Source organism: Tursiops truncatus, chromosome 2 (genome assembly GCF_011762595.2).
Source record: "Tursiops truncatus isolate mTurTru1 chromosome 2, mTurTru1.mat.Y, whole genome shotgun sequence".
In the NCBI taxonomy this organism is placed as follows: domain Eukaryota; kingdom Metazoa; phylum Chordata; class Mammalia; order Artiodactyla; family Delphinidae; genus Tursiops; species Tursiops truncatus.
The window spans coordinates 166,530,521-166,544,332 of NC_047035.1; the positions used below are offsets into that span (position 1 = coordinate 166,530,521).

General features: G+C 48.2%; 1 protein-coding gene across 1 annotated transcript; it reads left to right on the forward strand.

Annotated features, from left to right (window-relative positions):
• Positions 1 to 1,620: 1,620 nt before the first annotated feature.
• GJD4 (gap junction protein delta 4) lies at positions 1,621 to 4,507 on the forward strand. Its single transcript, XM_019933165.2, has 2 exons — positions 1,621 to 1,684; positions 3,585 to 4,507. Exons 1-2 carry the CDS (start codon positions 1,621 to 1,623, stop codon positions 4,505 to 4,507), a joined length of 987 nt encoding a protein of 328 aa, XP_019788724.2.
• The last annotated feature ends 9,305 nt before the right edge of the window (positions 4,508 to 13,812 follow it).

Sequence of the window (13,812 nt, forward strand, 5' to 3'; positions counted from 1 at the left end):
AAAGGCACATTTTTTTTTCTACTTCACTGATGAGAAAACTGAGGCATGAAAAGCCCTAGTGATTTGCTCAAGGTCACAACATTCTAACTGAATCCCCATGCAGAATAGGCTATTTATATCATACAGCAAAATTCAGTCATTGCTTTCCTGGTCTTTCCATTTTTAAGCCAATAACCTGAACGGTCTATTAGGAAGTGAAGATATTTTCCTTTCTTTTATACTTGAACCCTTGAAACAAGTACTTCAGAATTTTAATGTGACTACAATTTCTCTAAATTTCATTGTTCATGTCAAAGCGTTTGACTAAAATATAGCAAAACTACTGTTCCTTTCAAGGGGGTCAAAATGTTTTCTGTGGGTGGAAACGTGTCCTGTGCATGAAGATGAAAGCATCTTTGTTGTACTCTTCCTTGGGGACTCTTTCTAGGGTTATTACTAAAGTCAAGAATAGATCAGAAATGGAGAAAAGGTAGGATATCAAGAATAGCTTTCATGGAAAATTGAAATCATTCCTTTTAAAGTTCACAAATTCCACTCTGAGGATAGACCCCCAGCCTTGCAGGATGGGCTCTTCCCAGATAGAAAGGTGGCAGCCACGAGAGGATTTTGATGCAACTGTGATTGATGTCAGCAGGTCCAGACGGTGATATTTTATGACAAATTTAATGGACATTTGTTAAGCTGATTCAACGGCACCAGCCCTGGGCTCGATGGGGCTGGGAGATACAAAAGGAGGACATCATCTATGAAGGTCTTTGGGGCCAGTTAGGGATGGAAATGCCACTGATTCGAGTTTTGCACACCCTCTGCATGCTAGGTGCTCTTAACACCATCATTTCATGTCTGTCTCCCACAAACCCCACTGCAAGACAAGGCTGTCGGGAGATTCAGTGACTCCTGGTGACCAGGTGGCTGCCCCCAGTTTTGCTTCCAGGTCCTTTGTCTCTGAGTGAAGGGCTCTCGTCACTAAGCCAGACAGGAAGCAGCTACGGAATGACTGTGTCACAGCCTAACGCTGGGACACGCATCCCAGGTGCAGATTCCTGCTGGCACCCATGTTATAGGAATTCAGAGTTGAGGACAAGATCCTTTGGGGCTCGAGTTATGGTGGATTATGCTTCACAGAAGAGACGAAGTATGGACATTTTAGCGCTGCTTTAAGCAGTGAAGAAGTGGGTGTGGAAATATTTTCAAGGAGGAAACGCCTTTTTAATAGAGACTTGGCTGGTTAACAGAACTTTTCTTTCTTGGGATGAACGTCATCGCTTCTCTTATATCCTGAAGCGTCAGTTCTCCTGGTGGAGACACGTGAGCACTGCCAAGGGCCTGGAATGTCCCAAGAGGGTAAGAATAGCCACGATGAGAGACGGCTGCTTCTGGCCTCTGGTCGCTGCAGTTGTCAGGAAGGCTTTGCCTCACACAGCTCGGGACCGTCTCAACTAGAGACAGAAGAACGACCTTGTGCTCCTGGGCTTGAATCTTCCCTTTAGTATCTCCAGCTCTCACCTGGGAGTCTTTTGTAGCTAAGATACATTTTTTCCTGCAAAGATTTCCCACCTCCTTGGAGAACACAGGCTCCGGAAGTCTCCAGCCACCTTGAGTCTATGACCCCCTGAAAGCATGGACCAGCTGGACCTGCTGGGGTTCCTCGTCATCACCCTAAACTGCAACGTGACCATGGTGGGTGAGTAGCGCCAACCCCTGCAGAACACTGGTTCTGCCTTGGGTCACTTTTCCTGGCCCTCTCCCATGAGTAAGGCCTGCCTATCCCTGGAGGACAGGGAACCAGGGCTCAAGCTTTCCTCTAATTCTCCATTATTTAAGGAGGCTCCCCCATCCTTTAAGGATGTCTTGGGAGTGAGCAATGTTTCTCTCAAGGGGAGTCTTTTTGCTGACATTTGGGGGCTGAGCAGATGGGAGGGGTATTTTTGTGTAACTCTTCTCTGGCTACATTACCAGGAAAAGGAACAATACAGTCAAAGTTAGAGAAATTCATGCCTTGAGTAAGCTATCTTGTTCATCTTTTTAGGGTTTATCCTTGAAGCTCCATTTGTAAAGATTAGTAAGTTCTCTGTGCACTTTAAACCAAATCCCAATTTTAGTTTAGTTTTTATTTTTTTGACAAAGTAATACGTTTTCTGAGTTTGGTGTAGCCGAGTTAAATTTTCAGAGAGGTATGGGTGTCCTAGTAAAGGGGATTGAGAAAAGGATTAAAATATGTCTGTGAAGTGGTTGATATTTTCTTCATTGCTTTTTAGTCGAAGCCAACTTGGCTTTAAAAGTTTGAGTTAATGACTTTATCACGTAATGGTCACACAGTCCTTGAGTTGAACTGCCTTCGTTTATAAGAGAGTTTAGTTTTTCTGATGTCAGGTGATGATTTCTGTATCTCATCACAAAACAGAATATTTACAAATTATTTTGACTGGGTCTTCAACACACTCCAAAATAGTTGACTCATGAAATGAAAATAGGACTTGGAAGTTATTTTGATTTCTATGTTAGCCTAATTTATTCATGATAAATTGAAGAAAGACAAACTTCAATTCATAATAGCTGGAATAGGGGGTAAGGAGTTCTGAATTACTGAAGAGTCTAAAAAACTGAATGTTCTTCAAGAAATTCGATTTCAAGGGCTTCAGAGCAACATGAAAGGGCTACAGAGCCCACTGGTTACATAAAGGTCGTGTGGACTCTTAACCATAGAGAAAACTCACTGAAATTAGTAGCTTGTATTTGCTATACACAGTTACAGGAATGCACTAACATCCTTGAAAAAGTTCACTCTTTTTAACAGGAAGACTTTATTTACATCCGCCCAATTTTCTTTCTAGAACTTTCAGCCCAAACTCTGAACTCGCCAAACTAGATTAAACATTTTAGTATTCATGCTTCTTTAAATCTGCCAATTTCAAAGCATTCTACAAACACGTACAGGCATACCTCGTTCTATGGTGCTTCTCAGATGCTGCTTTTTTTTTTTTTAACAGTTGAAGGTTTGTGGCAACCCTGCCTCAAGCAAGTCTATTGGCGCCATTTTTCCTACAGCATTTGCTCACTTCATGTCTGTGTGTCACATTTTGGTAATTCTCACAATATTTCCAACTTTTTCATTGTTATTATATTTATTCTGATGAGCTGTGATCAGTGGTCTTTGATGTTACTACCACCAGTGGCTGAAGGCTCAGAGGATGGTTAGCAATTTTTAGCAACGAAGTACTTTTTACTTAAGGTATGTGCATTGTTTTTTATCATGCTATTGCACGCTTAATAGACCAAGGTATAGTGGAAACACAGCTTTTATATGCACTGGGAAACCAAAAGATCCGTGTGACTCGCTTTTTGGGGGGTGGTCTGGGCCTGAACCCGCAGTATCTCCGAGGTGTGCCTAGTTGAACACACTGTCCGACACCTTGTAAGTGCTCATTAGACATTCGTCCGATGAGCTGACAGGCTGATACTGTTGCTGTGACTTACACACTTAGTTCTCCAGGCTCAGCACCAGTAAAGATTTAAAGCTGTTGCTGGGAGGAGGAGATGTGTTGGTCTGGCTGTGATGGCGCCCTTCCTGTGCCTCTTTCCAGGGAAGATCTGGCTTATCTTCATGGTGCTGCTGAGGATGGGGGTGCTCATCCTGGCCGGGTCGCCGGTCTACCAGGATGAGCAGGAGAGGTTCGTGTGCAATACTCTGCAGCCCGGATGCGCCAACGTTTGCTACGACATCTTCGCCCCCGTGTCCCACCTGCGGTTCTGGCTGATCCAGAGCGTGTCTGTTCTGCTTCCATCCGCCGTCTTCAGTGTCTACGTGCTGCACAAAGGAGCCGAGCTGGCGGCACGTGGATCCCGCTGGCTGGATGATGACTCGGAGGACCACGACGGCCCTGAACTGACCCCGGGGGCCAGGCGCTGCCTGATGGTGCCGGACTTCTCCTCGGGCTACGTGGTCCACCTCTGCCTCCGGACCCTGACGGAGGCAGCTTTCGGTGCCCTGCATTACCTCCTCTTCGGATTCTTGGTCCCCAAGAGATTCTCGTGCACGCACCCTCCTTGCACCAGCGTGGTGGACTGTTACGTCTCTCGGCCCACGGAGAAGTCCATCCTGATGCTTTTCGTCTGGGCGGTCTGCGCGCTGTCCTTGTTGCTCAGTGTCGCCGACCTGGTCTGCAGCGTGCGCTGGGAGACGCGCAGGCGACACGGCGGGGCCCGGAGGAGGCCGTGTCAAGGGGCGGGGAGTGCGGCGCGGGAGGGACACGGGGCGCCCGAGGGACGTGGGGCGCGCGCTCGCCGGGGCCTGCGGACTGAAGGGCAGGGCGCGTACAGCCCCGCACCGGAGCCCACCGAGCCGGGGCACCCGGATCTGCCAGGGGAGGACGAGAGCGACGCGCTGTCCTCAGCCAGCGACCAGCCGCGCGGGGCCGGGCCGGGAGTGGCGGCCCCGGGGTGGGAGGAGCCCCCCTGCGCGCCAAGCGCCGCGCTCCCGGGCCCCAGCAAGTCCGAGTGGGTGTGAGCGGCCGGGGTCCCGCCCCGGGAGCGCGGCAACCAGGACCGAGAACATCGACCTGCAGAAAGGTGAGCTGGCGGGACAGACCCGACTTCCTGAGAGGCTGCGGTGCAGCGCAGCAGGGATTTAATTTAGATGAAGCCTTCTGGGGAACCCTGCACTTGGCGTGCAAATGCGGATGGAAGCTCCAAGGATTAACCGGCGAGCGTCAGGTCCACGAGTTTGTCGCGCTGTAGTTCTATTGTCTTATTTTACCGCAGTATGGGCTTGAAAAGCACGTTCTTTGGACTTACAGAGCTTATGAATATTTTAATGTTTTCGGGTGGATTATTTTGACGGTTTGTTGTTTGTTTTGGTTTGTTTTTCGCTTAGCCAAAAGGGGCATCTGTTATGCACATCGTCCATAGAGGGATATTAGTTTAACTTCTCCAAACCCCTTTAATAAAATGAATGCTGATTGCGTTGCCATATCACACTTCCTACTTCACTGTGTTAAAGGAGAAACCACACATGCAGGAAATATGACTAAAAACTTTGGGGTCTTTTGGGGGTCATCTTGGGTTCTTATTGCATGTGGGTGTGAGGTGCACAGGATGAAGGGTGGCCGCTGGCTTGCTTTAGTGTCGCTGGGCTGTTGGCTGGGTGGCTGTCCTCACTGAGCAGAGGGGGGCACTCTGGCTGCTGACAGGCCTAGAGTTGCCACATGGCTTCCAGTCCCGGCTCTGTGTCCTTGAGACAGTCATACAGTTAGGGCTACTCTGAGGGTCTTCATGTCCCAGGGAAGCAGATGAGGAATGCTGCAGGTGTTCCAGCCTTGTGGTCTGTGCTGATGCTCCGGGGGTGGGGGGGTTATCCTAGAGACACAACAGTCTCACCTCTCAGGGGAGCCCCTCTGCTCTCCTCCGCTCGCCCTGGTTTCGGTCCAGGTGCTGTCCAGTTGGAGTGTGAGTCTGTTAGAGCTTCCATGCTGCCTTCAGCTGCCACGCGGAAGACACAGTGCAGCAGAAAGACGGGGTAAGCCTGCTCCTCTTACGGCAAGGAAGAGCCACTGGGTGGCCCCCCAGAACGGATGAAGAACCTCTGGTCCCCAAACCCCCAACGCTGAGGAAGAGGAACTGCCCTCCATGCCAGCAAATAGTAAAAACAAACGTGAACCAAGGCACCCAGGGAACCAGTGGGCACTTTTAACTGTTCTAAAGATGACTTTGACAGTGAAATCTCAGCCGGGATGGGGAATGGCATCCTCCTTGATCTATCTAGAGTGTCAAAGCCATTGATTAAAACTTAAAAAAAATCATCCAAAATTGGTTTTGGCATAAAGCGCTTTGAATGAATGTACCTGGTTTGTTTTTTTTTTTGCGGTACGCGGGCCTCTCACCGTTGTGGCCTCTCCCGTTGCGGAGCACAGGCTCCGGACGCGCAGGCTCAGCGGCCATGGCTCACGGGCCCAGCCGCTCCGCAGCATGTGGGATCTTCCCGGACCAGGGCACGAACCTGCGTCCCCTGCATCGGCAGGCGGACTCTCAACCACTGCGCCACCAGGGAAGCCCTGGCAGGTGGATTCTTAACCACTGCGCCACCAGGGAAGCCCAAATGTACCTGCTTTTAACCCCTGCAGTAAATCTCTCTCCCACTCTCTGTCTCTCTCAATTGCTCCTCGATCCGTCGATAACCGCGAACCATGACCCAGACCCCTTCCTTCAGTATTTGGATTGGCGTCCGGCACATAGCAAGTGCTCAGTAAGTGTGATTTTTGTGCCTGATATTCCTGAAGTATTCAGGGCCAAATCTGGTTCTTGTCCCTTTCAGCATGCAGTTCTGATGGAGTTCCAAGGTTGGCCACAGTCTTAAAGACATAAGAATTCTCTAGGGCCTTCCTTGCTATTTAAAAAATAAGTTCCGTAGGCCCCTCAATACCCCGATGTGAGCCTTGATAATGTTGAGTGAAGAAAGGAAATCAGATTAACAAATATTGGTAGGTGTGCCCACGCAGGGCTCCCAGATGACAGCTAGGAAAGGAAGGTGGTGAAGGCTGAGTGGGGACTCCCTCCCAGCCATGGCCCCAGAGAAAACTGGGCCCTGTTCTCCTATGAGTCTTATGAGTCCATGCTTGGATTTGGGTTTACAGATGGTGCCTGTGTGTGGGTGGCACTGGGAACGGCTGCTTTGGCCTCTCTGCTGATGTCCCAAATCCCACTATCAGAGGATCAGAGCCTTGAAGTTTTTTCCATGGAAAACTGTAAAATCCATTCAGAGTGATGGAGGCCAAGAGAGGGGGAGAGGTGTGGAATCAAGGATAAGACATGTGGGTTCTGTCCCCATGTGCATCATTTCTTGGCAGGTCACTCCCTTCCTTTGGGCCTCAGTTTCCTTCTCTAAGGGATAAGGGCCTGGACTAGGTGATTCCTTAGTGTTCTTACATGGTTAGGAATCCACCAGTGATGGGTGTCCTTTTAACCTCAATAGGGGCTGGTTTATCAGGCCTGTCCATCCTCTGCCTGCCTGAGCACAGGTTTCCATAAATGAAAATGGTCAGAACAGGAGAGACCTGCATGTCCCGGGGAGAGCTGCCATGGAAGAGAGATGCAGACCTCATGAAAGGGGGCGATGAGGACGACTCACCAGCTCCCCACTCTGCTGAGAGATGGCAGAGGCTGCGTGGACAGACGTGGGGTCATCTGCTGTGACCCCTCACTGTGAGAGCAAGGTTGCAGAAGAGGCTTCAAGCATTCTGGAGTGTGGTTGGCAGTGTTGGCATGATGGTGGCCACCTTGTCAGAACACACACAGGGGGTGACCCTCCTCTTCTCTTTGCTCTCACAGGCCACTGTACATCTCCCCTGGTTCAGAACTTAGGTTTTGAAGCCTTTGAAGATCTTTTCTTTCTTTTTTAAAAATAGTAATTTATTTATTTATTTTTGGCTGCGTTGGGTCTTCGTTGCTGTGCGCGGGCTTTCTCTAGTTGCGGGGAGCCAGGGCTACTCTTGGTTGTGGTGCGCAGGCTTCTCACTGTGGTGGCTTCTCTTGTTGCGGAGCACAGGCTCTAGTCGCGGGGGCTTCAGTAGTTGTGGCTCATGGGCTCTAGAGCGCAGGCTCAGTAGTTGTGGCGCACGGGCTTAGTTTCTCCGTGGCATGTGGGATCTTCCCAGCCCAGGGCTCGAACATGTGTCCCCTGCATTGGCAGGCAGATTCTTAGCCACTGCGCCACCAGGGAAGTCCTGAAGATCTTTTCTAGTCATCTAAGAGGAGGGGGAAAAAATCTCAGACTGTATCCAAAAGGTAAAAAACGGCGAAAATCGTGTGGCTATCATCCTCCTTTCCAAGATTTTAGTCTTCCTCTCTGCATCTTTGGCACGCTGGGTGAGTGCAGGATGGTTCACAGGCTTGTGTTCCTCCCACAGAGTGTTATTGAGTCACCCAGTGCCCAAGGTAGAGGCAGCAGGAGGTAAGGTAATTGTAGCTGCTGCAACAGGTCACCCCAATCTTAAACATTTAACACAGAAGTTTCATAAAGTACAGAGCCAAGTTTTCTGATTGATGGGCAGCTTTCCTCTGTGTGGTGACTCAGGGGTCCTTCCATCCTAGGCTCTACCATCTTCCGTCTTCTGTGGAAGAGACCAGACTGGTTCCAAGGCCAGGTCTGGAGAGGGCACAGGGCCCACCTGGCTAGAACTCGGTCCTGACTGCTTGGAAGGCTGTGAAGGGTGGCCTAGTTACACAGCTGGCCCCTGCATCCGTGGATGGATTGAATTCAACCAACCATGGATCTAAAATTTTTTTTTAAATTCCAGAAAGTTCCAAAAAGCAACACTTGAATTTGCTGCATGCAAACTATTTACATAGCATTTACATTGTATTTACAACTATTTACATAGCATTTATGTCGTATTAGGAGTTATAAGTCATCTAGAGATGATTTAAAGCGTAAGGGAGGATGTGCTTAGGTTATATGCGAATACTAGGCCATTTCATGTACGAGACTGGAGCACCTTCGGATTTTGGAACCAATTCCCAGCGGATAGTGAGGGATGACTGTCCGGGAAGAAGGAGGAAAAGTTGGGGCCAACAGCTGTCCAGTATTTGCCTCAGGCAGCACCCAAGCCCTGGGTACCTGCCCTGTGGGAGGGATTTAATGCATTCTCAGTGGCCAACGAACCAGTCTCAGGAGGGAAGCTAAGCGAGGACGTTAGCTCGGGTCCCTGCACAGGCTTCACTAGGCCCGCAGAGAGGAGAAAGGAGGTGACGAGGTTGAAGAGAACTCACGGAAAAGGGCCTGGAACCCAAATCTCTTGTACTGGGAACTGCCGTCTTAGATATGTGCGTTTCGGACGAGAAAGGATCTTAGTGGGTGTAAGTGCACAGCGATGGTCTTTGCTCAGTATGAATGGCTCGTTAGATGCTGTCTAAGTCTAGCTTTCTAGGTTAGCTTTCCAGAAATCTTCCCAGTTGCTGTCCTGGCCGCGATGAGCACCAGCTGGTGGAGCCCAGGTCTGAACCACCATGCCTGACCCTGGCTGCCCCGAGACAGATGCGCAAGAGAGAGCTCGGTGAGATGATGCGCACTCGGCCGAGAGAGGGATTATTTACGGAAAGAGTAAACGCGACTCTTTTTTTGTAGGATGCTAAAATCCACTGCGAGAACCACTGCGAATTTCCTGAGTGTGAATCTGGTTTCTGGCAGGAAGTGAGGAGGAGGCCGGTGTTTTGCAGTGAAGGCTTGTCCGGGGTCGCCCCCTGCTGTGGAGACGCCGCCACCACTAATTCGGCGTCCCAACTGCAGGACCCGGCTGGCAGCCGAGCCCCTGAGCCCTGCCGGCTGTGTTTTGGTTGTTCTGTGGGAGAAATGTTTCCTAGAAAGCAAACAGATGTCTCTCCCACACACACACACATTGGAAATAGATGAATGTATATTTTTCCTCCCTCTTGTCCATCATAGGGTGATAGACGACTTTCCTCAGGCAGCTTTCTCCTCTGCGCTGTGACCCAAGAGAGAGATGTGAGTGGCAGAAAATCGAGCCGAAAGAAGTGACTAAGTTTTCTCAGAAGCTAACTCGGATGAAATGCGTTTCATGGAGAATTCAGGAAATTCAAAATCAAATGCAAAAACTAGATTTTAATAAGAGTCTCCTCCTTCCCCAGACAGGTGGAGCACAGAAGTACGTGACCCGTGTAAAGGATGCAGTGATAGTGTAGCATGTGCCTCTGGCCGACTGGCATCCACATCCCAGGCTCCCCGCCAATCGTCCTGCCGAGAGGTTGCTGGGGAGGGTTCTTCTCCCTGCAGCCCTCCCTCCCTCCTCTGGCGGGTGCTTCCTGCTTTCCACACCGCCCCTGTGTGTGCTTTATCAATAGGCTGAGAAATGAGATTTCAAATCAATGGAGCTACGTTGATTAACCAGTATTTATTGAGCATCAGCTCTGCACCTAGCATTTAATCTCTTAGTTTTGTTTCTTTCTATGAGGCTAAGAGAAAAAAGAAAATCAGCTTATCACCTGAGAGGCCAGCAAACGGATGGGAAGAGCTCTAGCTAAAGGCCATTGTTCCGGTTCAAATAACTCCTCCAATTCCTGTCAACTTTGATTTTCTCCGCCCTGAAAGGAGCATGTAAGGACTGCCTTTGTGGGCTTGTTGGGAAGTTCAGATGAGATCGTGAAGGTGGATGCCCCCCGGCAAGAGAACAGAGCCGTGTGTAAGGTGTGTCCGGGGCGGTGGGTTCACCCATGCTTGACAGATGACTCTGAACAGGTCTGTCCAGGAATTCGTGCTGATACGACATTTGCATGAGGAGGAAGGTGTCCGCAGACTCAGGGATGCCCCCAGCCTCCTCCCCACATCCTTTCTGACCAGCAGAGGCCTCTCTTGGACCATATTTAGGATGTAATATTTCTAAGCACCAAAATGGTAATTTATTTCTGGTGGTGGTCTCTTGACCATTTTCACTCTGTTCTGTTCTTGCTTATCCCCGCCCAGAAAGAGCAGGGTTTAAGAAATCTCAGCCGCAGATCTGGGAATTGTATTAGGTTAACTTTGGAAAACAGGGGGTGAGAAATTAGGGCTAATGGAGAAATTGTGGACACTCTGGCCTCCTGGGAAAGAGAAAATTTAACAAGACAATGATTCTTCCTCTTGGGGTTGAGAGGCAGCCCCTTATTTCTAATTTACTTTATTTTTGCCTACGGTGTCTGTCCACTTCCCTGGCTTTCACGTGATCAGGCTGCAAACTGCAAACGTTTGGCCTGAGATGTGGATTTGTAATAAAAGATGACAGCTGAGACCCTCAGAGGTGGAGTTCAGAGTGGATCCTGCAAACCTTGCAGCGTGACTACCCAGGAAGCTGTGTAGTGGACGTGCTAACAGATGCAAATATCTCTCTTCATTTACTATTCTTCCTTCCAGCTGCTTGCTAAACAGCCACAAAAATTCCCTTGCGGCTGTAACTTGTCAAATAAGGTATCTGCAAAGGTGCCTGAGGTCTTTTCCCCCTGGGTTTATGAAATGATGTGTTATTTTGTGTTTAAGAATTTGTTTTCCTTTTCTTGTGCTTTAGAAGGTTAAAGTGCTTTTGACCTCAGAAATAGTATTTGAGAGGCAATTAAATGTCTATAAATTGGTCTTCTTCACCTGGGATATTTGATCCGAAAAAAGCCTCACGCATTATTAAAGTTTACACTGAGCAAATCTAGGGCCATTTCCTTCAGAAATAAAAATTCAGTCATTTCATAGAGGTGGTTTGCGGGATTGGCCATTAGAAGGAAATAAAGTCTTATGCTAAAGCAGGTTCGTCAGATTTTGTTGTGTGCCGGGAGTGGCTCTTCAGAGAGCAGTTGAGAACATCATTAAGCCTGTACTCCAGGGAAAAGGAAATGTTTCCATTCTCCCACCAGCTGAGGGCTCTGGGAACAGTAGCTTTTTTTGTTTGTTTGTCTTTGTGTCCTCATCTATTAAAAAGAAGTGTCACCTTTCAGAAGTAAGATAAATGTAAATATGGAAGATGACTTTTTATGTCCACGTATTTATCGAGCATTTTTAGTATGTCTGGTACTTGTACAAGGCAAGAGATGAGTTACAAGAGAAAGATAAGGAAAGACCATTTTGATGAGACAATTGGGGAATAAATGCAGGCAACATATGCTTAAAAATTAAATTTCATGGTTCAGACTTGGATATTTCATTATAAAATTTCTGTTGTTTATAAATAAACCACCATTGAGCTGAATGGCAAGACTTCTCAAAGTAGAGGAGTTGGGCCACGTGGCGGCTGAGCCTTGGCTGTGAAGCTACCGCACCTTCCTGGGCCCTTCGGGTGCCCCTCTCTCAGGTACTTGCCTACTCACTGCCCTGCTGGCCGTGGCTCCTCCCCTAGACTGCACCCCCAGGAGGCCTCCCAAGCCCATTCCCTCCAGCACCTCTCTCATCATCTTGGAATCTTCCATCTGCCAGGGGCCTTAGTGACTCAAACTTAACGAGCTAATTTTACACCTGGGTAAATGAAGGTCCAGGAAGGTGAAGTCACTTATCTAATATCATCTGGCCAGCTGGTGGCCAAGCCTTCCCACTCCCAGCTGGTTTTGGTCATTCCATCGCTCCGGGATGCCTTCTTGAAGGCAGTCAGACAGAAGGGGTTATTGTTCACAGAGCTGAACGTTGACAATAGTGTAAGCTTTCTAGGAGGTTAACAAATGAACAGAGGGTGCACAGTCCCCACAGAGTGAGTCCTACATATATACATTCACACACACATACGTATATACATATTCTTTTTCATATTCTTTTCCATTATAGTTTATTACAAGATGTTGAATATAGTTCCCTGTGCTCTCCAGTAAGACCTTGTTGGTTTTGAGTAAGTCTTGAATAGTGGTATTTGAGGCCGTATGAGAGGTCTACAGAAGAAGAATGCAATTGGTGTCTGATTACAGGTTAGAGCGGCAGACATTTCTTGAAGTTAAAACAGTTATAATGGAAATATAAGAACACAGAAGTTTTGTAATAATGCCCCTAGCCTCGCTCTGTAACACAACATCATCATCTTTTTGTAGTCTTAGCTTCTTAGGTGTTAAAATTTATAACTGCACTTGTAATACTTTTATTCTGCTTTTCCCCCTTGCCCACCGATCATACACATTGTTCATGATTCTCTGCTCTTTATCAGCCGTTTGAATGGATGCGAAATAGTCCACCAGGTGACCACGCTGATCACCAACCCCAGCCTCTGCTATGGAACGTTCAGATTGCTGTTGACTAAAGTGCTTCTCGCTTTTTGATATTAGACAATAAAATAGCATGGGCACACAGGCCTTTTCTCTTATCAGGTTATTTCTTTACGATAAATTTCCAGACAATTTTTATTAAAGTTTGCATACATTCTCAACTATTAAACCACTTTTGACTCCAGGCAGACCATATGTGATGCTTCTATAATTTCGTGGGTTGAATTTAAAATGCTAACCCTGAAGATGCCATTTCCCTGTCATGCTTTGTCGAGAACTTGGGGGAGTTCCCTCCAGGTAGATGGCGTGTCTGAGTCCCCCACTAAGTCTGTCAGTGAAGTTGACCTTGGACATGGAACTGAGTCACAGTGACACACGTTAGTTACATTTTAGTCATTAACCTGTTCGTAAAATAGTCATCCTTACCTATTAGAGAATTTAAATCCAATAAGATTTACAAGTTGGGCCAGCTTTTCAAAGAACTTGATCAGCTAGGTGTGTTTCAGTGCACTCCAGTTGTAATTATTTAATCATGATTTTCCCCCATGCCTGAGGAAATTGCCTTTCCGGAATAAATTTCAGTCCACGTTAAACTCAAAAACACAATTCTGTTTTTCAGCTTGTGGCTCCCAGCTGTCCTGATTAAGAGCTGGTCTTGCCCTGTTCCCGGGCTCTTCTGCCCCTCTACTTTATTTCAGCTTGGCAACCCCCAGACCCAGGTACGCCTGGAAGTAAGGATGTTGACGAGCTGTCGAGAGGCGGTGGAATCTGCACGGCTCTGACGGGCGGGGTTGGGGAATGAGGAAGAGGGATGAGATCCTGGGTACTTGGTAACTTTCACCAGAGGAAACCCTGGTGGAAGATGGATGCTGATGGTTTCTGGTTTGGAGGTGCCGAGGTTGAGTTGTCTGTGGAGCGTTCAGGAGATGCCCAGCTGGAAGTTGGTCTTACTGGACCAGAGCTCAGAGGTGTTTGGCAGGAGACAGATTTGGGAATAATCAATGTAGAGCTGCCGTCAGATCCTTGGGCATTCGTGCCCACGCTCTATCCTCTGCTTCAGGCAACCCCTAAGGGGCAGGAAAAGAGCCAGCGGGGTCAGCA

Excerpts from the sequence above, each read along its gene's own strand:
- GJD4 (XM_019933165.2), top strand. The coding sequence starts at position 1,621 with ATGGACCAGCTGGACCTGCTGGGGTTCCTCGTCATCACCCTAAACTGC. Across the intron at positions 1,685-3,584 it reads CTGCAACGTGACCATGGTGG|GGAAGATCTGGCTTATCTTC; the intron begins GTGAGTAGCGCC and ends GCCTCTTTCCAG.